Source organism: Pyrus communis, chromosome 11 (assembly GCF_963583255.1).
Source record: "Pyrus communis chromosome 11, drPyrComm1.1, whole genome shotgun sequence".
NCBI classification, from domain to species: Eukaryota; Viridiplantae; Streptophyta; class Magnoliopsida; order Rosales; family Rosaceae; genus Pyrus; species Pyrus communis.
In genome coordinates this window covers 19,230,840-19,255,707 of record NC_084813.1, presented here as the reverse complement: position 1 = coordinate 19,255,707, position 24,868 = coordinate 19,230,840, and the positions used below count along the sequence as shown (strand labels likewise).

At 35.1% G+C, this 24,868-nt stretch overlaps 2 protein-coding genes across 3 annotated transcripts; one reads left to right on the top strand and one right to left on the bottom strand.

Moving 5' to 3' along the window:
* The first annotated feature begins 140 nt into the window (after positions 1-140).
* LOC137708343 (transcriptional adapter ADA2a) lies at positions 141-4,323 on the top strand. 2 transcript variants are annotated; one of them, XM_068447399.1, is made up of 12 exons: positions 141-327; positions 444-696; positions 1,154-1,219; positions 1,340-1,465; positions 1,574-1,649; positions 1,932-1,992; positions 2,086-2,141; positions 2,252-2,341; positions 2,623-2,842; positions 3,132-3,342; positions 3,670-3,942; positions 4,031-4,323. In XM_068447399.1, exons 1-12 carry the CDS (start codon positions 275-277, stop codon positions 4,220-4,222), a joined length of 1,677 nt encoding a protein of 558 aa, XP_068303500.1. In that variant the 5' UTR covers positions 141-274; the 3' UTR covers positions 4,223-4,323. The 2 variants fall into 2 exon arrangements, with proteins under 2 accessions (XP_068303500.1, XP_068303501.1); XM_068447400.1 differs by lacking the exon at positions 1,340-1,465.
* A 4,278-nt stretch (positions 4,324-8,601) lies between these two features.
* LOC137709142 (transcriptional regulator STERILE APETALA-like) lies at positions 8,602-14,922 on the bottom strand. Its single transcript, XM_068448264.1, has 3 exons — positions 14,644-14,922; positions 10,606-10,658; positions 8,602-9,766 (listed from the first exon to the last, which is right to left on the bottom strand). The coding sequence occupies exons 1-3, from the start codon at positions 14,920-14,922 to the stop codon at positions 8,602-8,604; spliced, it is 1,497 nt and encodes a 498-aa protein (XP_068304365.1).
* Between the last annotated feature and the right edge of the window lie 9,946 nt (positions 14,923-24,868).

Sequence of the window (24,868 nt, the reverse complement as noted above, 5' to 3'; positions counted from 1 at the left end):
GACGAGGTTTCACTGGTAAATTTTCCCCAGGGAGACGCTCTATATAATCGACACGTGTTCTACACGAAATCCAACGGACTCTATATGCTCTGCGTATATCTTTCACAACCGTCAGATTAGTATACGATGACATGGCGCGCGCCCATCGTCGGTGAAGGCCATGAAACTCGAACCGAACCGAAAATTCCCAAATCTTCCACCTGTGAAAAATTAGGGTTTTTCATTTTCTAGGGTTTTGTATTCGGTTCGTCTCCCGGAAAATTTAACTGATCCAATGGGTCGGTCCCGCCCGGTTTCGCAGGCGGCTGTCGACAACCACAATCAGAGGTCAGTGCAATTTTTACCAATTCGCTGCAAATTTTCAAGCTTTATCAGGCGATTAAGCAATTTAAATTCCCAATTTCGTCTAACAGAAATTGTTTACTTTTTGTGTAATTTTTCAGTAGGGGCAAAAGAAAGAGAACGGCTTCGGGGGCGGAGGCGGCGGAAAACAGCGGCACAGCTCAGAAATCTGTGGCCCAAGAAATCAGCGAACCGAAAGGAGCTTTCTACCATTGCAATTACTGCAACAAGGATATTTCTGGGAAAATTCGGATAAAGTGCGTGGTTTGTCCAGATTTTGACCTTTGCATTGAGTGCTTCTCTGTTGGAGCTGAGCTTACACCTCACAAATGCAACCACCCTTACAGGGTTATGGTCAGTCCCCTTTACATTTTCAAAGTTGATTTCTTTCTGGTACATTAGACTAGTTGAAATTGCTTGAAGAAATTTTGAATTTTTAAGCTTTGAGTATGGCTAGAGCGAATTTTAGAATTCGGAAATGTAAAAAAGGCGAGACTGGGATGACCTTCGTGTAAAATGCATTAAATGGGAAAAGATTGAATCAGTTTTCTGACCCGAATTGATTCTCTATATACTTATACTGCCTACAAATAAGAATGTTTTCCTCAGAATCATAGAATGCAAGCAACAGCCCCATTTAGATTCACCTCAAATCTGTATGTAAACATCTATGAGCAATTGTTTTTATTTGTATATAGAGTATTTTTCGAGCTTGTCCTTTCGTTTCATTAATAGGAGATGCTTTCAATATGACATGGAGTATTAATCAAGCATGCATATAATATTTGCTGACTTTTTGGTTTTTAAACAGGACAATTTGGCTTTTCCACTTATCTGTCCAGACTGGAATGTGGATGAAGAGATGCTACTGCTCGAGGTATTGAATATACTGATTTTTCTTTTTTCAATTCTTATGATAAACCTGTATCTTTTATTTTCCGGGTGAAACTAATAAATTTGTGTCGTGTATCACTTGTTCTTTGATCATGCTGTTTAGGGTATTGAAATGTATGGATTTGGGAATTGGACCGAAGTTTCTGAACATGTTGGAACAAAAACCAGACAACAATGTATTGACCATTATAAAGCTATTTATATGAACTCTCCGTTCTTTCCTCTCCCAGTAAGACCAGTGTTCTAATTAATGCATGTCCCCACACATGTGATATATACACATATAAATTTATAAAACGCAGAAATTATTACTAATAGTCTTCATGATATCCCTTAGGACATGTCTCATGTTATGGGAAAGAGCAGAGAGGAGCTTCTTGCTTTGGCTAAGGGGTCTGATGAAATCAAGAAAGGTTAGTTTGCGATGATTTCTTATTAGCTGATGCCTGAAAGCAGCTGTGTTTTGGTGTGTGATTCATGATTTAAGATGCTTCAATTGGTTAATATGGAACCATTCAGTGGTTTAAGTGATGCATGCTTGCTGAATATGGTGAATGGTGATCTTCTATTATGCAATTTGTATCCAAAGGATACACGAATTGTTTTCCAATGCTATGTGTTATTTGTTTGTCATAGATGACAATCCTTTGGATTAATTAGAATGTCTGGCTCATCTGTTTCCTTTTTCTCTGCAGAAGTTCCCATGCTTGTGGAGATTACACTGAAAGAAGTGTCTCCCTTTTCTGCAGAAGTCAAGTATGGTATTTTTATTATATTTAGTTCCCACTTTAGGTTCAAACACTTGTTCCATATCTTCTTTTTAATTTGTTTCTTAATTTTCTTGATCAGATGTGAAGAATCAAAAAAGAATCCAGTTTCCCAATCGTCATCCAACTCAACTGCTGGTACACCAGCCAACATATTTGAGGCAGTTTTTATCAATCTCATTTTTGTCATGTGTGGTTACCACCAGTTAAGCATGCCTGGAAGTGTCTGATTTTCTGTTTTGCATCAGATGTTGCCAAAGGGTTGGTCCCAGGTGCTGTAAAGAAGGCATCCAACAAAAAGCAGATTAAGGACGAGACTAAAGTCAGTAAAGTGGAAGGTATGGTTTTATGGTTACTTCCTGTATCACAATTATTGTACATGTACTGCATCATACGCATATCTACTTTTAAATGTCTTTAGAATTTCACTAACTGACTTTTTTCTTAATTGTAAGAAGCATTAGTTATGTATATCCACGAAACTTTATTGCCCAGAAGTTTTTTCCCCCACAGAATAGTTCTTGTCACTCAAATATTCATGTTATAGTTGATACATATTCATATATTATGGATGTGTCATGTATTTGGTTTAAAGCTCAGTTTTATGTATTATTAACAGAAACACAGGTTGACCGGAGCGTTGGAGAAAAAAAACTGAGGAGTTTAGGGGAAGAGGGACCTATTACAGAATTCAGTGGCTATAATTTCAAGAGGGAAGAATTTGAAACTGAATATGATAACGATGCTGAGCAGATTCTGGCCGATATGGAATTCAAGGATACTGACACTAATGCTGACCGTGAATTGAAACTACGAGTTCTGCATGTCTACGCAAAAAGGTATTTATATGGCAACTTTGATAGATTAAGGCTGATAGGTCTATTTTCAAGTTCAAAGCAATTTTAAGGAAGGGAACAATCTGAAGTTTTAACAAGATGAAGTGATTATTTTCGTTACGTTCAGAAAATTTATACAGAATTCTATTTCTGTCATAATTATTGCAACACATTATCTCATACAAGTGATACTGTATCTCATCACGTAACAAGTTAGCCTTGCTGTCTGATTTTCCCCTTTTTTCCCTTTTTTTCCCATTGTTATACTCAATTAAGTGTGGGAATTTGGCAGGCTTGATGAGAGGAAACGTAGGAAGAATTCCATACTTGAAAGAAATCTGCTTTATCCCGACCCTTTTGAGAAGGGCCTCGCACCTGAAGAAAGAGAAATATACAAGCGCTTCAAAGTTTTCATGCGGTTCCACTCAAGTGAAGATCACAAGGAATTGCTTAAGAATATCATTGAGGAACAACAGATTGTCAAAAGAATACAGGATCTTCAGGTCTGATGCATGCCTCACACTTGACTTGTATTTCTATTACCTTATTTCCCTCTCTATACTGTGGGTTGCTCTCGTTGAGTAAATAACGGGAACATGACTACATTATGTTTGTTACGTTCTTTTACATGATTTGAATTAAAAGTACCGTGGCTTCCCACGGTTAATGTGACTAGTTCAAATTACCCCATATTAAACCCACTCAAACTCAGTTACCTTTAACTTCCCATCACCAGACAAACTCATTTTGTTAGTTCTCTAGGACTGTATAATAAAAAACGACCATGTTGCATAGTGTCTTCTCAAATTTTTTTTGCACTAACTATGCAGGAAGCTCGAACTGCTGGCTGTAGGACAGCTTCTGACGCCAGTAGATACCTTGAAGAGAAGAGGAAGAAGGAAGCTGAAGAAAGTGCCCTAAGGATTAAGGAAAGCTCACAGGCTGGTAAAGGCTTGCAGATCAGCCCTCGGGGATCTTTCAAGGGATCCACAGTTCTGCATCCCTTCAGCAAGGACTCATATTTAACTACGCAAGCTATTTCAAGCTCCTTGGATTATTGGGATGTCACTGGGCTAGCCGGGGCTGATTTACTCTCCGAAGCCGTAAGAACGCCAATCTCAACGTGATTTTTTTTTTCTTTTATGCGCCAAATTATGTTTTATGATTGTCAATGTGGCGTAATACATGCAGGAACGAAGACTTTGCAGTGAGATCAGAATCCTACCTTCACATTATCTCAACATGCTGCAGACCATCTCCATAGAGATTGTAAACGGCAATGTTAAAAAGCAAGCGGATGCCCGTAGCCTGTTTAAGGTTGAACCGAGCAAAGTCGATAGGGTTTACGACATGCTTGTGCAAAAGGGAATGGCTCAAGCATAGTTAGGTCTCCAATCCTGGTTCTTGTAATCCTGTACGGTTCTGTTTGTTGATTGAAAGGGAAGATCCCATTTCGTTCACTTATCATCGCATGTCCTTGAAAATGCTTCAAAATCCCAGTTTGAGTACATCTCCTGAGAATGTGGCACAACAAAAATGATTCCGTGCCTACTGTCGTATACAACTAGGGATTAACCAAATACAGGAACTTATAGTCATAAAGCCGATAAGAATGCCTCCCTCATTTACATATTTATCTTTAATACAAGCGATAATAGGGACGGGTTATCACACTTTTGCTCTTGTTTATGTTAATGAGAAATGTTAAAAAAGTTGTAAATTTATGCGCAAATGGAAGGAAATTCTAGCAAAGTATCAAATATCAACGTTGTAGGTGAAAATGAAAAACAATCTCAAAAATAAGAACACAAAAGAATTAATGTGATTTGGCTTAAAGCCTACGTCCACGGGCGAAGTATAGAGAGGAATTTCACTAAACAAACGGAGATTACAAAAGAGTATTTAAACACTCACAACCCAAATCCTATTAAACCAAACGAGTAGAGAACCCAAAACAAACGGAGAAGATTCTCTCAAATTGCTCTCTTAACTCACAAACTTACAAATTGACTCTCACCAAATTGCCACATGAATAAGCCACACTAAATAAACTAACCCTTATGTCTTATTTATAGAGCATAGGACTTGGGTTTACATGGGAATCCTAATAGGAAGAAAATCCAAATCCTAATCAAATAGGCAATAAACAAAATCTCTCCACCAAGAAAAGGTAAACCAACTAAGAAGTCAAAATCCAAACCCAAATAGGACACTAAAGCGAAATAGCTAACATGTACCTAATTTCGAGACACAAAACCCAACAAAAAGGCTCAAAAGTGTGACTCTCTATGAATTTTCTGTCACCTTATGTTTTTTGCACAATGTTTTATAATGTTAACACGAAAATTAATGTTAAACTGTGAGGTGGCAGAGTCTTCTTAGCATTTATTTTATGTTAATTAGGGTGTAATCAGCACATCAGCTAGGAACGCATAATAAATTAGCAAAGGGAGCTTATTATCACTCTTTTTGACCTCTCGTACATCTTTGTATTTTGGGTCATGAGATTGAATAAATCTGAACACAATGGATAGTATCAAACAAGTAATGTGCACTAAGGGTGGGCACGGACCGAGCTGGGCTCAAATTTAGAGAAACCAGAACCCACCCTCTTTAATCTATAACAAGACGAGCTGAGACAGGTGGAGGGATTTTGAGTTTTGGAATCGAGCATAACCTAACCCGTTTCAAACCGGCCGGTTCATGGTTCTTATTACATTTATTTTTGAAAGTTTTAACGAAAAATTCGCGCTACTTTTCACTTTTACGAAAAATAATACTTTTATAGTAAAAAATCAAACTTGATAATATTCACTTTCCCTTTAATTTTATCCTTATCTTATCGTTAAAAGTGAAAGTTTACGGTAGTTATTTTTATTTTTTCGTTAGCACAAAAATAACAACGTCGTTCAAGTCGTCTTCCTCAGTCGTCGAGCAATCGCTTCCTCCGTGATAACCTAGATGCTCAAATCGGATGGCGCCGGAATGCAGCTCAGACCGTTCAAGTCGTCTTCCTTAGTCATCATCTTCATCGATCTAGAACTATAAAACCCACCCAACCAACACCTACAAAATCCCAAAACCTGAAAACATAAACTGACTAGGTCAAATCGGGTCCTGTCGTACTCAAATGCCTTGTACCACTGCATCGTCTTCCCTGTCACCGTTTGTGCTGCTCATGCATCTCTGATTCTCTGCAACTTTTAGATGATGGGAGGGATTGCAATCGATTGAGATGAGAGGAACCTCGATCGATCGATGGAGACGACAAACTCAATCGATGAAGAACAAACAGAGACGAGGAAGGAGCAACGATGAACCGACAGACAGAAAATGGACAAAGTCGTGAGGTCCGATATCGAGAGTCGTGAGAGTTAGATTGGAAGAGATATCGAGAAACTCTTTAGTTCGAATAAAGTCGTGAGGTTTGTGTGTTGTGTTGTGTTTCTGTGGGAATGAAAGGTGGACGGTGGAGATTAAATGTGCTGATGGATACAATTCAGGTCGGGGGTCCGTGTCATTAAATATTAGACCCTTCCCGCCCTATAATTTACAAGGAGCCGTCCTGTTTTCTGTATAAACTATTGCACCCGCCCCGGATCGCTTGTATCCGTCCCAATCTCCGAGTCCAAGATTCATTTGCCCACCCCTATTGTGCACCACAAAAAGATGTGTTTGTCATTTCCCATCGGTAAAAGATTCATGCAGCAAAAAAAATTTCAGTCATTGTACTTGACTTTTGAACTTCATGAATTTTGAATTTACAGCTTGTACTAGCTTTTGACCCATGCATGAGGTAAGAAGAAGAATCCACAATAATAAAGAGAGAGAAACAAAAGGAGAAGCCCTAATATATTCACTATTCACTCTACAAAATATAAGTGGAGTTGAATTATCTCTCCTCTTTTTTTCTTTTTCTTTTCTTCTTCTCTTATTTAAACAGTCATAGTTAAACTACGTCAACATCTTATATTAATTTTTTATAAAAAAAGAAATATAAAATAAAAAATATAAGATAAGAGGATGGAAAGAGGAAAGAAGAAATATAAGTCAATTAAAATCAGAAAGCAACCACTCAGACATATAGGCTATAGCTCCAGAACCTGAACAAAACTAGACTAAAAAGAAAGAAGAAACAACTTGTACAAAAATTGAAATAAAAAGGGGTCATCTTTTGCGTCTGGCGCCAGGTGGAACCCCTCTCTCTCTGTCTCTGTCTCTCTCATAAATCACTCTGCAGCATATCTAATGATATCACCACCCAAGTCAAAAGTACACTTCTTATGTCAGTTTCCTTGCTCCATTACAGTACATAAACCCACAGGCCACAGAGTCTCCATTTTGCTTTCCTCCCTCCCTCCTCTGCATGCCTTGTTTTGTCACTCTCACCATCTCCCAATACCCTATTTACCCATTTTAATTATTTTGTTTTCATTAATCCCCTTAACAAAGTTTTGTTTCTTTTTTAAAAACGACCATCTATTACAAGGGAGAGGATTTTCTATCCTTTTATTCTTATTCCTTTTTCACACATTATTTTTTATCTTATTATTTTTATAAAAAAAATTAATATAAAATGTTAACGTGGCTTAACCGTGACCTTTCAAATAGGAGGGGATGGAAAGGTAGAAAGATTAGGAGAGTAGAAAATCTTCCTCCCTATTATAAACTACTTCTGCATATGTGCATGGAAAGATTTCAACTAGCTCATATGTAACGGAATAGGGGCTGATAGATTGTTCCGTTCAACCTGATCTAATACGCGTCTAATTAACGACACATTTGGTTGGAAAAGAGGCATGATGGACTGTTTATATCAACTTGACTTCGACCATTTCCAACTCTTAGGTTAAAATCTAAGATTTAGATTTTAGTCTTAACCTAATCTTTCTCCAACAGTTGAAGCCTAAAATAAATTTTGAGTTAAAACTTAAAGTTCAGACAAATTTAACCCAGAAGTTAGGTCAGTTTTAAAAGGCTGGCACATCGAAATTTAGGTTTTAAACTAATCCAGTCCTTTTCCAATTGTTGGAACTAAAATAAGTTTTGAGTTAAAGCTTAAAACTTAGGCAAATTTAACCCAGAATATGATTAAATCCAATGGTAAAAGAAAGATTTAACGAACTGAGATCAAATATGATCAAATCTAATAGTATAAATAAAGATCTAAGGGCCCAAAATGGAATCCAACAACTCAAACAATTAAAAAAATTATTTAAATCAAAATTCACCCAAAAGGTCTATAAATACACTTTTCATGGGATCGGTTTAGTAAATTTGTAATTTTTGTCAGAATCTAGATATTTTTAAGTTACAATGTTCACAAAAATATATTATGATAATCTACATAAATTTTATTTTAAAATAAAATTACCATAAAATAATTTTGTATAAATTTATTCTTTAACTTAAAACCATTAAAGCAAAAAATCTATATTAAAACCTCTAATTTTTTAATTAAAAATTTAAGCTTTAACTCTAATCATTGAAGTTGAAATTAATACACGTCTACTCACATATTTTGTAAGAAAAGAGGCGTGACAGCTTGTTCACGATCCTAACCTAATACACGTTAACTTATATATTTGAAAACCGCATGTGATAATTGATCCGTCAACTGCATATCAATCAATGATTATATCTTCATTGAATTTTAATCAAATACATTATCACATTTCACATCATGTGATACTCCAATGTCTGGTAAATCTAACATTACTCTATATCAAAGTTAAGTTTAACCCCCTCTACTAAATCACTAATCAATCTGCTGCACCGAAGTCCCAAAGGTGCAGTCTCGTACCCCCCGAACCCCACGAACACGCTGCGACATGTCGTTCATCGCATACCAAAGCGTTCACTTCCCCAATTCTCTCCCTGAAACTGTACAGATAGGCCCCCCTCTCCGCCTCCCACACCCTCACCACCCCACCGACGCACATTAGCGCGCATCCTTCGTTCATGCACCCCATCACGGCCATCTGCGCCGCCCCCCTCACGTTAAACCTGCACACCTCCTCCTGAGTGTCACTCCAGCGCACGCTAGCCAAACCCCTCCTCCCCACAATAATGTATGCCGACCTGCTCACGTCAGCCGCTGCCACAATTATCCCTCTCCTATACTCCTCCTCACTCAACACAATCCCCTGATTCGCCAGATCGAAGACAATCACACGCGCGCTCGTGCACGCCACGGCCGTTTCCCGACTGGTGACTCGGACTCGGCCCACGGACTCGTTCATCTCCGTCAGCATGTGCCACCCCATCACGGCCTCCGGATCCGTCAACGTCCCGCCAACAAAAGTCAATTGTTCAGTCAAACCATCCCAAATGTGAAACGTCCGACCCGGAACTCCTGCGTACAGCCCGACCCACCATCTTTCGGATCCGGTGAAGTCAACCAAAACGCCGTCGTTTACTACGTCACCCAAGTGGGCCCTACGAGTGACCTGCGGGCCGTTTATGTCCGCCACATGGATGTCTCCGTCCAGCGTGGCGAAGGTGAGAGTAAAGTTTGTTATGACGATGCCGGTAACGGCGCGGGAGAAACGGCCGAGGCGGTCGCGGAGGTGGGGACGCAATGTGCTGACATGTAGGCGGGTGGCCAGGTCGAAGAGGCGGACGGCGCCGTCGGCGAAGCCGCAAGCAAGGTGGGCGTCGGAGAGAGTGAGGCAGCGGCAGGTGAGGCCGTCGGGGTCTTCCACGTCGGATAGGTCGAAGTCGAGGGTCGTGTGGGCTGACCTCCGGGTCCGGAAGTTCGTGGCCGTCCGATGCCAGTAGATGTACTCGTCACGCCACGTGTCGCGGATGAGAATTGTCCTGCCCCAGATACGGCCGGTAAGGTGATGCCAGAGAAGGTCAGAGCGCGAGACGGCGCGCCACGTGGAACAAACCTGCACATCGGAAAAAATGTCACGTACGCGATGACTTTCGGTATGTAAGTTACTCGTTCATGCACTGCATGCATGTTATATTGTACGGAAAATATGAGAATTAAAACGCTGAGCATAAGGAAGTGTTATTCATGTACTTCATTTTTACTTTCTACACTTTTATTAATTTTTATTTATTGATTTCTTTAATCCATCTAATTTATCCATCGAAAATTATGAGTATATAACGTAAAAACTAATGTATGTATAGCACCACCCGCACAGCAGATGGCTTCTCTATTTTTTATGCATGAAATAAAATTAAAATTTTAATATAAACATATATTGTAATCTAATTACATGTGGAAAGATGGGCACGCATGCATGAGTAGGTAGGATAATGTGTATTTAAAAGAGGGGTCGGAATCTATGGGTATTTAATAGTGTCAGAATGATGGGGTATGTGTTTTAACCAATTAAAAGGCAGTTAATGGAATGGCACAATGTAATTAATTAACCACCATAAATTAACCCCAAAATCTATACAAGCAAAAAGAAACAAGTACAATATTACAATCATAATCAAGGACAAAATCTCTTTCATATCACTAATCAACTTGGTACGTGCAATATTATTCAATTTGTTTAACCAATTATAGATAAAGAGGCAAGCAGAACCCCAACTTAAATAATTCTTCTGATATAAAAATAAAACAATACATAATCAAAGACCTAGATCCCTTTCTAATCACTAATTAATTATGTGGGTTGAGTGGTTTATGGGATGTTAGCAAATATTAGCTAGGGCAAACAACACAGGGTGGAAAGGGAAGAGAAGCAAATGCAAAACCCTAGACACAGACGGAGCAGACAGTTGATGCCATGCGCGTAAACCCTAGAGAGACAGAGAGGACCTTGAAGGTGGAGCCCGAGGGCAGGCAGCTCAGCTGGCAATCAGCAGAGCGAGAAAAAGAGTAAACAGTATAGGGAGGAGAGTGGCAGGGTACGTAGTAGGAGAATAGGGGCTGTGGGAGAGTAAGAGTACTGAGGAAGAAAAATCGGCCAGTAAAAATAGTGAGGAAGAAAAGACATCGGCCAGAGAGATGTCTAAAAAAAGTGTCAGCTGTGTAGTGTACAGTTACTGATGAATAATTATCATTTCATCACTCTGCAAATCTCTCATCTGCCTCCCCTCCCCCTCTCCTCTTCTGTATCTGTACGTATTCTGTACATAATCTTGCTGCCTGAGTGCTTTATGAGCTTTATTTGATAGAGGAGGATTCTCTCTAATTCTAATTTCTATTCCCTTCTCTTTATTTCTACTTGAACTCGAAAAGATACAGTTAACTCATATCAATATTTTATATTCAATTTTTTATAGAAATAATAAAATATAAAATAAAGTGAGAAAAAAAAGAGATGAAAATAAGAAAAAAGAAAACCTAACTCCTTATTTGATATATCGATCCAGCCGACTATCATGGACACTGGAGACTGACACCTCTCTCTCTCTTGTTCTCTCTTCCTCTCTCCTTTTATTAATTATTACTCAATCCAACGTATACCTTACAAGAAGCAAAGTACAGGACTATATTCGTTTGCATTCCACGAGATAATAAGAGATTTTCTACAGTTTCTTTGTAACAGTAACTAAAATCGATATATTGGAGAACTTGGAACTCCACGTGAGCACACTATTGTTTGTAGCAGTAACTGAAATCGATATATTGGTTTTTCTCTCAAATTATTGTTCAGAAATTCAATGAACAAAATCTAACGAATTACACTTATCCTGGAACTTTCTATACAGATATATAAATATACATAAAAACTTGTTCATCGGACTTTGATTTTAACACTTTCGAATATCATTATATATTCATGAAAAAACATAGCTAGGGACCATGAAAGGGACAAAGATCGACCATCTAGATAACTAATCATGTGGTCCATGGAGGAAACATGTACCTAGCTAGCAAGGATAATAAAGCTATAAACAAACATACACATACATCTTGACATAATAAAAACATAGGATTGCAAATTTTGCGTACTTCCCCACGTATATTTGGCTTTCATTTCCAAGAAAGGTGTAGCCAAAGCCTGTCCCGTTAAAAGCAGAGAATCTTTTCATCCCCACCCCTACTTTCTTTGACTCCTCTAAATCCCACCCGTGCGTGCACTACTCATGCACGTTTTCCTGCTCTAATTGGATCTTCTTTCCCTTTTCTTATCTTTTTTGGTTTTTTTCTTGCTTTTGGAGACCGGATCATGTACTTGTTCTCGGGTAATGGTTTCTTGCTTACTGTGTAACTTATGATATTATTTTATGTTCACAAAAATACTGATCTATATGAAGATTTTCATGAGGAAAATTCCGTTTTGCAGAAACAGAAAATAGGTAGGTTGGCGTTGCTGTATGACACCACAAAACGGGATCAGGCTCCTAAACGGGCTTGTATGTCATCTATTCGATCAAAAGAGCACACTGTTTCACATAGTTATGCAATTTAAGTATGTCTGCATACATGTTAGGTGTGAAAAAAGAATTACACTTTGTTACGATGATTGCAACTTTCTTTTTAATCTTAGAAGAGTATATACTTCAAAATTATTTTTAGAAAGAATGGTGAAATTATTTTAAAATTTTAACTTACTATATATTAATCAATTTTATCACCTTAAGCTAGGGTCCCAAACAGTTTTCAGACATTCAAAAAAGAGCAAAGCAAAGAAGAGTCTTAAAAGACGAACAAAAGGAAAAAAACCAATGAAGCAAACACAGAGAAATAAGAAGTCACCGGATGGTATTGCATTGCATGTTTAGTAAGAGACAAGCACACCTCTGGAGTTGACAAGTAGACATCAGCTTGTAAACCAAACAAGCATTGGGTTCCGTTTACCAAAAAAACAAAAAAAAACACAAGCATTGGGTTCCATGTGCTTTATGGCATACGCCACTTGCATCGCTTGCATGCAAGGTTTTTCGACATGGCACCCATCAACTGTCGGAGATCCGAAAAATTTTTAATTGTAATGAGAAATACAAATAATTCATCACGTATTTTAATAAAAATGGTAAGAAATTTTATTTTTTAAATTATTAAATTTTTAACACATAAATCTCATCATTTATTTAATAACACATCATATATCATTTCGTGTACCAAAAAATCTCTATAGAGATCTCTAGATCTCGATCCTCTCCTCGATCTATGCATATCTACCTCCCTCATATAGAAAGTCGTTTGGATTCACATCAAGCTCAAGGTCTTTCTCTTTTTACGATTTAATTTGAATTGTTTACGTTTTCTAGGGCATGAACTTCGACTTGAAATTCCTTTCTAAGATTTTACATTACTTTCATCCATAGCATTAATAATTGAATTCATGTGATTGCCATGATTATTTTTTTTTTTTTTAACCTACTGTCTTTCAAGTTCAAATTTTCAAATTTTTCATCTTCCACTTAGTCTACTTTAAGATTAGTTTAGACTTAAGTAGTAATATTCGATTGTAATACTATTTAAATCCAGTAGCATTTTGTTTTGTTACTTTTTAAATGCCGAAAACATAATATTGTAAGTGTTAAAAACATAACATAACCTAAAACAGATCCAACGGTGATATATTCCTGGAATCTTGTTCTTGAGAACTTGCATAACAGATTTACAATAAATTAGAGAGAAAAAAAAAACAAGATACTGAATTTTTGTACGTTACTAGCATGAACAATTTTGTACTTTAAATTCCAATTTAGTCTGAAATAAAGTGCACTATAATATTCTTGCATATGGTATTGAAAAACTCAAAAAATAAAAAATAAAAAAACAAAAAACAAAAGAGGACATTAACATTAATGGCTATCGCAGCGAAAATATAACTGCAAAGAGAAACGTTAGCTAGATATAGAAACGTGCAGTTTTTGTACAATCAAGCCTCAGGTACTCAGCTTCCTAAATTTTGCTATATGATTCCAAACACTGGTAAGTGATAAAACCAAGCTTTAAGGGGTCCCTATCCGAGACAAGAAGAAGAAGAAGAAGAAAGGCATCCCAACAAAAATTTGTAGAAAAGCTCAGTCAAAAAAGCAGAGAGGGAGAGAGAGAGAGAATGCTAGAGCTCAAAAGGGTTACATGCTAATAAAGGGAAAGGAAAATTAAAGCCAAAAGAACCCTTTTCCGTTAGATTTGGAAAGGGAAGGGAAAAAAAAAATAGTGCAAAAATAGCCACATTTTTGTGAAGTGGGAAAATCCAAAGAAGCTTACACAATTCCCCCCCTTCTTGTGAAAGGGACATTAAATTATTGTTGCATAGAAGAGAATGAGAAAACGACCCTTCAAAAAAGCAGTTACTTTCTGAAGCAAAACAGTTTCTTCTCTCGGATGCTCATAGCTAAACCAAGTAACAAACTAAAGTATGCAACAGTGTCCATCTCTCCGACTAAACTCGAATCTTCCTCTCCGTAGTTTAAATAAACCCGATACGAATTTGGTAAGGAGGACTAGAACAAAACCCAGAACTCGTTGTACTCGTTTATAGGTGATCATCAACAAAAACAAAACAAAACCCAAAAACCAAATGTTTTCTAGTTTTTTAAATATTTTTAGTTTTTTGGGGAACCTCAATTGAATTAAATTTGGTCTGGCAGCAGAGTCTTCTGGTGTGATAATACATATGATGCCCTTTGACTAGACTAATATTTTGTCCATTTTTGGAACAAAAACCATCAGTTTCTCAGTATACCTAGTCGGATTCTAACGCTGCTTACCATGCCAAAGACTTCCCAAATAATCAAATTAAACCATAAATTTTCATATTTCGCATTGCTACACAATTTCTAAATCAAAAACCTTCATGTGTAATTAGTCAATTTACTAAAAAGATGGGGGTAGAGTGTTAATAACTGTTAAATTTTATCAGAAAACGCACCTGAAACACGTTAGCAAGGGCAGGAGCTGCGGCAAGCCGTCCGGCGTAGCGGGAGGCTTCAGTGGCAACTTGGGCAGCGAGAGCTTCCACAAAAGGCTCAGGCCAGACCTCGTTTACGGCACGTCGTCTGGAAGAGGATGGCCCTTCGAAATCACCACCTCTTTGTACATTGCTAGGGCCAGCTCCATTGGCACCGTCGTCTCCATTTCCATCATGGGATGTGGAGGAAGAGGAAGATGATGAAGTTGATGATGGAGCAGAAGAGTAAGAGGTAGACATGAAGGAAGGGGGGAAAAGGTGGGAGAAGAAGAAGAAGCTTGCTATAAAGGAGACCAACAATTAAAGGAGGGAGAGGAGAACACTTGAGAAATGAACACAAGAACAAAAACACAATTTAAGTGAGGGACCCAAGAGAGGGTCTTTGTGATTCTTGGATATATATATATATATATATATATATATATATATATATATATATATATGTATATATATACGCAATTTCACACTCGCATCCTCTCTCACCGTATCAAATAATCTAAAATATAAACAATGCTTTTTATTTTATTTTATTTCCTTTTTTTGAAGTATAAATAGTGCTCTGTTGAGAGGAGGAACAATTTTTATGACAAGACGCTATTATGTCGTTGTACTCGCAGCAATACAAGTCATTTTAGATGTACTTACTTTTTTGTCCAAGTAATGTTAGGTGAATTAAATTTGAAGGTTAAATTTATAAATTAAATAATATGAAAATTAATTATTAAATTATTATTTAAGTATTAATTAATGTGTTTATTTTTTATTGATGACAAACCATTTAATTTACAAATTTAGTTTACTTTACACTACTCCCAATCAATTATGATTACAATAATGTTAGAGAGATTAAATTTGGAGACTAAATTTACAAGCTAAATTATGTGTCACCAACAAGAATAAACTTGTTTGTCTACGTTTAAGTAATAATTAATGATCAACTTTCATACCTTTTAGTTTTCAAAATTTTATCTACAAATATAATCTCATTAGCATTACTTGTGATTAACGTATTTTTATCCTAAAAATGGTATAATTAAATTTTTTTTAATCAATGTTTAAAGGTCATTCTCCAAAAATTAAAACAAGGTGAAGATTGTTTAATAATAATAATAATAATAATAAAATAAACAAAAAGAGAAAAAGTAAATTCGCTATAGAAATCATAAAGTATTTATTTTATAGTTCAAATTAATTGATTGGGAGTGAATTTTCTTTAACAACAAAATACTAATGCTAGACTAACCAATAATGATTTTATCTTCCGCACTTATCTTCTTATTTTTATCCGTTGATTCTTCTTATATATTCAATGTAAGTGCATGGGATAATATAGAAACGTAAAATTCACTTCAGCGTTATAAATTGAAAGTAAAGATACTCAATTTATGACATAATATATTTGAAGACAATAAATTTATGTGATAATACAGATTTTTTGTTGGTTTTATGAGTTAATAAGAGCATTTCCAATAGAGATGTTAAAAGATAAATGTCAAATGTTAATTTGATTGTAAAATATGATAGTGTCAGATTTTTTCTTTTTCCAACCAATATGTTTTTTTTGTTATAAACGATATTTGTAGGATCTATTTTAAAAAGAAATAAATTAAAATAAATTTTCAAAATCTAGAATTTATGCTTTAATAGGACCCATACAATAAAATAATTAAAATTATTTGGCATCACTTTTTCTCGTATATCAAATTTGACATATAAAAACTTATATGTCAATCCACCTAGAATTGACATATCGGTTGAAACTTACTCTTACCTTCAAATTTGATTACATGATATTCCACTCAAGGCTTTACATCTCTTGGAAATAGTCTAAGTGGTCGGGACCGACCTAAGGCCATCTCCAACTGAGGGTTGGCAAGAGGGCTCGTTTTAGCCCTTTGACCCTCCAAGAAATTAATATTTTAAAGAACAGTACATGACCATATTTGCCTTCGTCTCCAACCGAGGGTCATAGGGCTAAACATAATTTATTATTTAAAAACTACAACTTAAATTCAAATTCAACGGCTAAGTGACGTCAGGATGACACAATATGATAGCTGGAGGATGAGCAATATGATAGTGGAGGATGAGGGAGATGGGTATATTGATGGAGAGTTTAATGACGACCAAGAAGATCCAAATAGGTCAAGAAAGGCTCATGCAAAAATATATGATGGGCCTAATTTGTCTTTCAATCAAAGAACTGGTAGTATCTCTATAAATGAGTACACAAGTCTATAGAATGATATGTTCTCGTGCCACAAATAAGTACCTACAACAGGATCTTGTTGCACATCTTTGGCCCAAAAGAAGCATAGAGTAAGCGATTAAGTTTTATGTTGTTAAATGTTTTTAAAAATATTGTTTAAGTTTCATGTTGTTAAATGGTTTTTTTATGTTGTATAATTTGTATGTTGGTTAATGTTATTTAATGTTGTTTCATGTTACTTAATTTAATTTAATGTTGTATAATGGCTTAGGAAGTTATAGGAAAAAAATATAATTTAAAAAAAATATGAAACAAATTTTGTGAAATAGAAATTATAGGAAAAAGTTTGTAAATAAAAAATAATAATAAAACTGTAAAAAAAAAAAAAATTCAAATGCAACGGCTAGCTGACGTCAGCTAACCATTGCAATTTTAGCTTAAGGATTCTTGTCGGTTATAACCGACAGGAATAATGATTTTTCTGGCCAGGCAGCTAGCCCTCCAGCCCTTTCAGATTCCGTGAGGTCCTCTTAGATTCCACGAGCTCTCTGGCCTAACTCTCGGTTGGATACGATTTTCGAGTTATTTTTGACCCTTTGGACCATTTGGTTGGAGATGGCTTAATCATCGCCCCCGTCCCACGGGTGGGTGGTGGTGTGGTTCCCAACATGCAAAGACGGCTTTCTGAAACAGCTGGGTTTATGGATTAACCCTGGATTTTACAGGGTAGCCCTAGCTTTCTTTGGTCCCTTGGTCTCCCTGCATATGTATCAGTTGCAGATGTTTGTCAATAAAATGGGCATTGCCAGTTTTTCAAAAACAAAAGCAACAAAATGCCTCACTGTTTCGGAAAGAAACCAAGAATTTTTTTTTTTTTCTTTCTTTCTCTCGAGGATGTTTATGTTTTTGTAAGGAGTGCTTGGTAAATAGCGTTCTTATTATTGACCAAAAAAAAAAAAAATAGCGTTCTTATTAGGGAGTTGTGAGTAGTAATAAGAAAGGTTCTAAAAGAAGTAGACGCTAATCGGACGACGGCTGGAGTTTAGTGTTTAGGCGGATAAGATAGATTTAAGTAAATTAATTAAGTGTTTGTTTATTTTTGAAAAAGATACATAATTATATTAGGATACGTAAATTACAAAATAAAATGACATATAGATTATAAAGTATTAGAACATATGATGAGTATTCATCTAAGTATTCAACAAGTCTCTTACATTTTAATTAGAAAATAAAATGCAAAATGAAAGTTATCAGTTTTCTGTCTAAATAGGAATTGCGACCTAGGCGGATGACTAGATGGGTCTAGGTGGGTGGCTGGGTGGCTAGATTGAGCCTAGGCAGGGTCTAGAAGCCATTTCTTAATTTTCAAACGCATACTGTTAATGAGAGCGGTGACCAGTCACCTAACGTCTAGCGGGACCTAAACGGCGCTAGGTGAAGATTTTAGAACTGCGGTAGTAAGTAGCAACTGGTGTTGCTGTACTGGAAACCCCTGGTCATATTAATAACTAATAGGTTAAGTTAATTCCAAGTCCTTGATGATCGATGAATTTTATTATTCAAATTTGTTACTTCATATTAGTGCGTGATAATAATTGCGTATTCGTATGAAGTCACGTAATATATAATAGAAAAACATCAACCACTGTATTCATCCGATGAATAAAAGGTATTTTGTAGTTCATAGCGTAAAATATATAAATAAATTATTCGTGATTCATCAAATTAAACTTTAATTACTATTCCATCCTTAATGGTGTTCTATTTGTGCTAACATATTTTTTCTCTTGCATTATTGTACGTAGCAAGCAAAATCAAATCATCAACAAACTTGAGGGGCAAAAGCACAGAGAAACATAAGAAATATCAGCAAAAGAAAAATTAGGTGACAATGATTAAACATCTAAACCGTGGGAGTTGAAAAATTAGTGCCCTTGAATCATTAGAGGTTATGAATTTATAGATACGTGAAAGAGGGAAAAAAGTTATGAATATTAACGATGGACTCAAAATGTGATGTGATGAACTTGTGAGTTGTGAGCTTTTGAGAAGCCAAGAGAGAAAGGAAGATACACGAAATTTGGGTTTTGGATGGAATTTTATATTTCTGTGTTTTAGAAAAGTGAAGCTTAGTTTTGTGATAAACAAACTATCATTGTAGTGCAGTGGTATATTTCTTCTTAATATTAAAAGATGTTTCAAGTTCGAACGTTTCTTCTCAAACATATTTAATTGTATCTTATGTGTTCATGAATATTTTGGTAATTTGATTAGTCAAAAAAGTGAAACCTTTTAATTCAGGATGATCCATCCATATCCAATTCTGTAATCGAATTCCATCTCTTCTAGATCAAAGAAAACTTTGTATCCAATTGTTGAGCGGTTTTCTTAATATCTAATGAGTAGCTTGCTTGCAATATGTGCTGCTGTCCTCGAGTTAGAGTTGAAAATTTGAAAAAGATCTTTAGAGATTCAAGGAACTTGTGATGATACAAAGTTTTGTAGGTGCCGAAAACATTAATTAAGGGAAGCGTGAAACTGTGTCCGCCATTCTTTGTACAATGACCACCGCAACTATATATTAGGAGATGATTGACGATCGATGTACCATGCATAACTTGCATGCTGTTTGAAAGTACATTACTTGTGTAATAAAAGTAGAAAGACACTGAAAAATTAATCCTCTCTTCACTTATATTTCAAAGAGATGCTAAGCAAACTCTCTTCAAAGTGGATTTTTCTGTAGACTCTCTATCATTTCATGTTTTTGACATAATAATTTATAATGTTATCACAAGAACTTTTGGATAGCTATTCAGCGTTGAACCTCGCCAATACAGCCTCTTGTAATTTTCTTGATTATTTAGTTCCTTGTTTGGGCAGAGATAATGGAAAGAGATAAAGATATTAAGGCTTTAAAATCATTATTTTTTTTGCTAAAGATTAAAGGCTGTCTTTAGGTCTTGTGTTTATCCACTATGGATTAGTATTTCTAGTGTCTACTTTATTATTCATCATTTTGTTTTGTTTCCCAACTCTTTTACATGTCCACATAATTTTGTAGATTCGATCACATATTTTAGTTATATAATTTCGTTTATTTATGATACTAATATATGATAATTTTTTCTACTGTTTTAGTATATGTTTTTGTGAGATTATGTAATCGGGACTTATTTATTGTGATAGAGCAAAAGTGTTCTATTTATAATTTTTGCGCATGACTCTTGAAATTTCAAAAACGACTATGTTTAGACTCATATCGTATTGTGAAAAAGAAAGAACAAACATATGTTGCCTAACCTAAAAATAAGAGTTTGGCTCCTTAAGTTTGAGGAAAAGTTTCTCCTCAAAATATTTTGTGGCTTATTTACAGAACTTCGTCATTGTAACCAAAAGTTCAGATTATAAATCACTCGGTTAAATTCATCTCTACAAAAAATAGATTAAAACTACGATTATTTAGTCAATCAATTCCAAAAAATAAATAGATGCTTTATAATACGTATATAAATCTGTTCATTTGATTTTACACAGTTTAATGGATGAATGACCTTATTTTTAATTAATTTTTTATAAAATAAAATTTTACATAATAATTTATTATATGAACGATTAGCATAAAGAAATACTATAAATTGGTCACAAAAAAATATAAGGAAAACTAAAGAAAAGTTAAAAAAAAAAAACCTTAATTTTAATGAAAAATGACAAATAAAGATGCAGTGAATAATATAAAAATATATAAAAATATATTTTTTTTTATTAAAAATGAACAACACCAAAAATATTTTATTAAAACTCTCACAAATATATTGAGGTGCAAGTTTTTCTCAAACCTAAATCATATATCCATCTGAAATCGAAAAGAAGGAACAAAAAGAGCGGGCGTGCAAAGACGCAGAGGATAAGCGCGTGGGGAAGAAGAAGAGGAAAGGTCATGGGGCCAGAGGAAAGACAGGAGAGTGCTTTTTGACTAGAATGGCATGCTCGTGTCTAATCACCTAGCCCTGTCTCGATGGAATATAACTGAAAGATCTTTTCTAGCAAAGTACAACTCCCCTCTCTCTCTCTCTAAAAGGTTTGGAAAAAAATACGGATAAAAATAGCTGGAGTAGGAGAGTAGGCAGCTACTGCTATAATTGTCAGGTAATAGATATACTAGTGTTCGTAGGGTTCCTGCCACAGTCAGTCTGCAACTATCATAACCATATATCCTCACCCCTCTCTCTCTCCTCACACAGCCACAGGCAGAGAGAGAGAGAGAGATAGAGCCCATCACTGGCTGGCCTGGCTTCTGCTTCCTTCTGCATGCCCTTCTGCTTCACATTTCAGAAAAATTTATTCATCCTTCTGTCAACCCTATCATAAATATGGACCTTCCATGGTCAGGGGCCCCACCTTGCCTTCTTTTGTTTTCATACGTTAAGAAGACTCTCGTAAAATCGAGACATTTTATAAATTCTGTTATTTTATGTTTTTTTTTAATATTTTTTAATATTAATATAAAAATTAACGTTAAACTATAAAATTGTAAAGAATACATATAAATCCTATATTGAGAGAGACCCTATCATTTCTCTTTGGTTAAACAAACTCCCTATCATTCATTCATTATCAATGCTATCAAGGTCATTCTCATATGGAAATCATTTTTCTACTCTTCTTTTAAATTATACATGCTTACATTTCTTTTTAGATTTATGTAGAGGAATGCTTGGCATTTAAATTCGAGGAGTTTTTCTTTAATATTTACTGTTATTGATTTACGGAATTTTGCATTTATAAACAATATCATTTGTATTGCCAATTATTTTGTAAAGACCATTTATGTGAAAAATTAATTAAAATTAAAGTTGCTTAGTCAATCAATTGTAGTAAATAAAGAGACGATTTGTAATGATTTTACTGTATCTGATTATTTGTCTTAATACAAGTCGATGACTATATAATCTCATTTTTAATGACTTTTTATAGAAATGATTCTTACATAATGATTTATAATATGAGTGATGATAAACATAAACACAAAGTTTTATAAATCGATGATAAAGCATTATGAGGAGGACTGCCTCCTCATTCAATGAGCATCTAAGTTAATTCCTTGTTTAGTCTAAAAGATAAAAATAAAACACAAAAAAGAATAAAGAAACAAGTTAAAACTTAGAAGTAAACAAGAGTGCATCAAAAAATAAGTGCACGGAAATCACTTTCTTTTCAACTAACTCTAAAGGTTCTTCAAATAATCAAATGGCAGGCTGGTACCAAACTCAGTGCTTATCAAGTATAAGATGAAATCTTTTCTGGCAAATTTTAGCAAGTGATGCTTGCTAGGCCTCAATGTCATTGTTGTGCATATGTTGACAACCATCGACATCATTGTCTCACTAAATGTTCAATGAAATGCTTCACGTATAAATTCAGGATAAATCAATCTACTAAACTTGAAGAATTGTTGTACGTTGTTTCTATTCAAAAATGTTTTGAGTTTTTACCCTAGAACTTCGTGAGATATGATTCTTAAAGAGAAAATTTTCATTGTAACCGGTACATAGAGTATTATTATACAAATTGTAGGATATGTGTGTTAAAAAGTTAATAAATTAAAAAATAAATTTCTAACAATTTCTATAAAAACACACTTTGTTCCGATCACAATAAAAAAGTTCTCATTTCTTAGATAGATAATAAATACAGTTGAGCAGCCCTTAAAGGCGGCAAAGCCGAGGTTAGGACTGAAATGGCCTTTGACCCCTCCCCATCTATCATATGAAAAAATACGTAATAATAACCAGAGATTTTTACAAGTAAGCTTTAGGTTTGGCCCTCTTATGTATAAGATGATAAAGTCATTTACAACAAAGGCTAAAATTTGGGTCCCAATCAAATTATCCTAGTCAGTGTTTAAAATATTCATGAAATTATCGATATTTTTGTCGAAATATTTAAAAAATTAATGTTTGATATAGGAAGGGGTGGAATGCAAACTTCACCCTATAACGGCAAATATAGAAAAATTAATGAATATCGATGATACTTACTTGTTCACTATAGAAATTTTGTTGAAATCCATTGCAAATTTCGAACTGTTGAATTATTTTTGGTAAATTTTTTTTCTCTAATTTCGACTAAATCTCAAAGAGTTGATTTTTTACCCCATCATAAATTTTCATAATTTCTATCAAAAACATCGATAACGATATATATATATATATATTGATATCCACGTATATTTTCATAAATTTACATATCAATATTTCTACTTATATTGTTATTTTAAACACGAATCCTAGCTAGCTCCACTCCTGTCCCTGGAACCACTCATAAATTTGGACTGCATGCATTTATTTTCTATGTTTTTAGTTTTTTAATTTTTTAATTTTGGGAACAAAAGTGGAAAATAAAGACGAAAAAAGTGGAGGTTGGGTGTCTAGAGACAATTGTTGGTGTCCAATCCCTAGTCGGTCAGATTCTCACTATTTGTGCCCCAAATCTTATTTGGGTTTTGATTTGAGAATAAGAACAGTTAGGTTTGGGCTCAGGTTTTGACTATTTGGGCCAACAATTTTGCAGGACCTTGTATGACTACGATTCCATTTCGTTAACATGTAACAACATTCAATATTGTTAACACTTGACTACAGATATTGTTCACACTTGAAAATGGTTAAAGTTTGTGTTGAGAATATGAACTCTGTTGTGCCAAAAATTGGTATGTTTTAAATGCAAGCACACAAATCTATTGAAATATAGACGAGTGTAAGTACGATGTTGAATTTATAGAGATTGTATATAAATAATGGAAAACTAATCAAACGCAAATTAACTTAATACTAACCTAGTTGGAGAAAAGTTGTTTTGTTGGGCAAACTAATCATATGAATATGAAATTGGTAAAGAAGATAAATGATAGTATTAACCAAAGTATCTGATTTCACTCATTAATCCATAAATTCCTAATTTATTTATCTAGCAATTCCTAACTCACAAAGTAGCATTAGTAATAGTTAAATTCTTATTCGTTTAAAGGTATAAATTCAAAACATCACATATAAACTAATTATTGAACTACATAATATCAAAGCATGCTAAGCATCCTATGGAAAGAAGAATTTGAATTACAAAACCAAACACGGTTCAATGAAATTTGGCCTCAAAACTATCAAGAATGCATGACACGAAAGATGAAAAGAACAACAACTTCATTTTACCATTTGAAGCAAGAATCATAGCATTACGATCACTAAGGGAATTGAAGCGATAAAGAACATAAACTTTGTTTCATAATCATTGTTTCCGGATTTGGATCCTCTCCTGAGCCAATGGATAGGATCCTCCTAACCAACTATCGTGGGCCGTTAGATTTTCATTAAACGGCTATAATTATTATAACTTTAAAGGGACTCTCCTGTTTGTAGCCGTTGGATAAAAATCCAACGGCCCATAATGGTTGGTCAGGAGGATCCTCTCCATTGGCTTAGGAGAGGATCCAAATCCATTGTTTCCTCCTTAACCTTAGTTAAGGAGCCACTCATAATAACAAAATACAAAAATTCAAAGTGTTTGGAAGACATGGAAAGAAATATAAAACAAGAGACAAAGTGAAACTATCTGGCTCTCCTCCTCTCGTTTGCTGCAGCACCTATCTGTTATAACAGATATGGAAGTACAAGTCTTGCAATTATTTGGCAAATACAACTTACTGTAGTGGGTGAATGTTTTCCTTCTTTCATTTTACCTTCATCACTTCTTGTCTTCACACATGGATGAATTCCTCCTTTTACCGTTTGGTCAATAATTATTGCATGTTATTACTCCCCCTCACCGATCTCAACTATTCTTCCGTTCAGAATCTACAAGTCCAACTTGTGCATTTAGTGGCCAGATGCTGTAGTTTCCTCAGAACATGCTTCAATGTTTTGATCACACAGAACGCTACAGTGAATAATTTATCACCAAATTTGACAATGTTAC

Bases quoted from the DNA above. Each gene is read 5' to 3' on its own strand.
- LOC137708343 (XM_068447399.1), top strand. From the start codon at position 275: ATGGGTCGGTCCCGCCCGGTTTCGCAGGCGGCTGTCGACAACCACAAT. The intron at 697-1,153 runs GTCAGTCCCCTT...GTTTTTAAACAG, and splicing joins ACCACCCTTACAGGGTTATG to GACAATTTGGCTTTTCCACT. The intron at 3,343-3,669 runs GTCTGATGCATG...CTAACTATGCAG, and splicing joins AAAGAATACAGGATCTTCAG to GAAGCTCGAACTGCTGGCTG.
- LOC137709142 (XM_068448264.1), bottom strand. From the start codon at position 14,922: ATGTCTACCTCTTACTCTTCTGCTCCATCATCAACTTCATCATCTTCC. The intron at 10,659-14,643 runs GTGCGTTTTCTG...GCTGATTGCCAG, and splicing joins CCCTTGCTAACGTGTTTCAG to CTGAGCTGCCTGCCCTCGGG. The intron at 9,767-10,605 runs GTTTACGCGCAT...ACATACCGAAAG, and splicing joins GTCCTCTCTGTCTCTCTAGG to TCATCGCGTACGTGACATTT.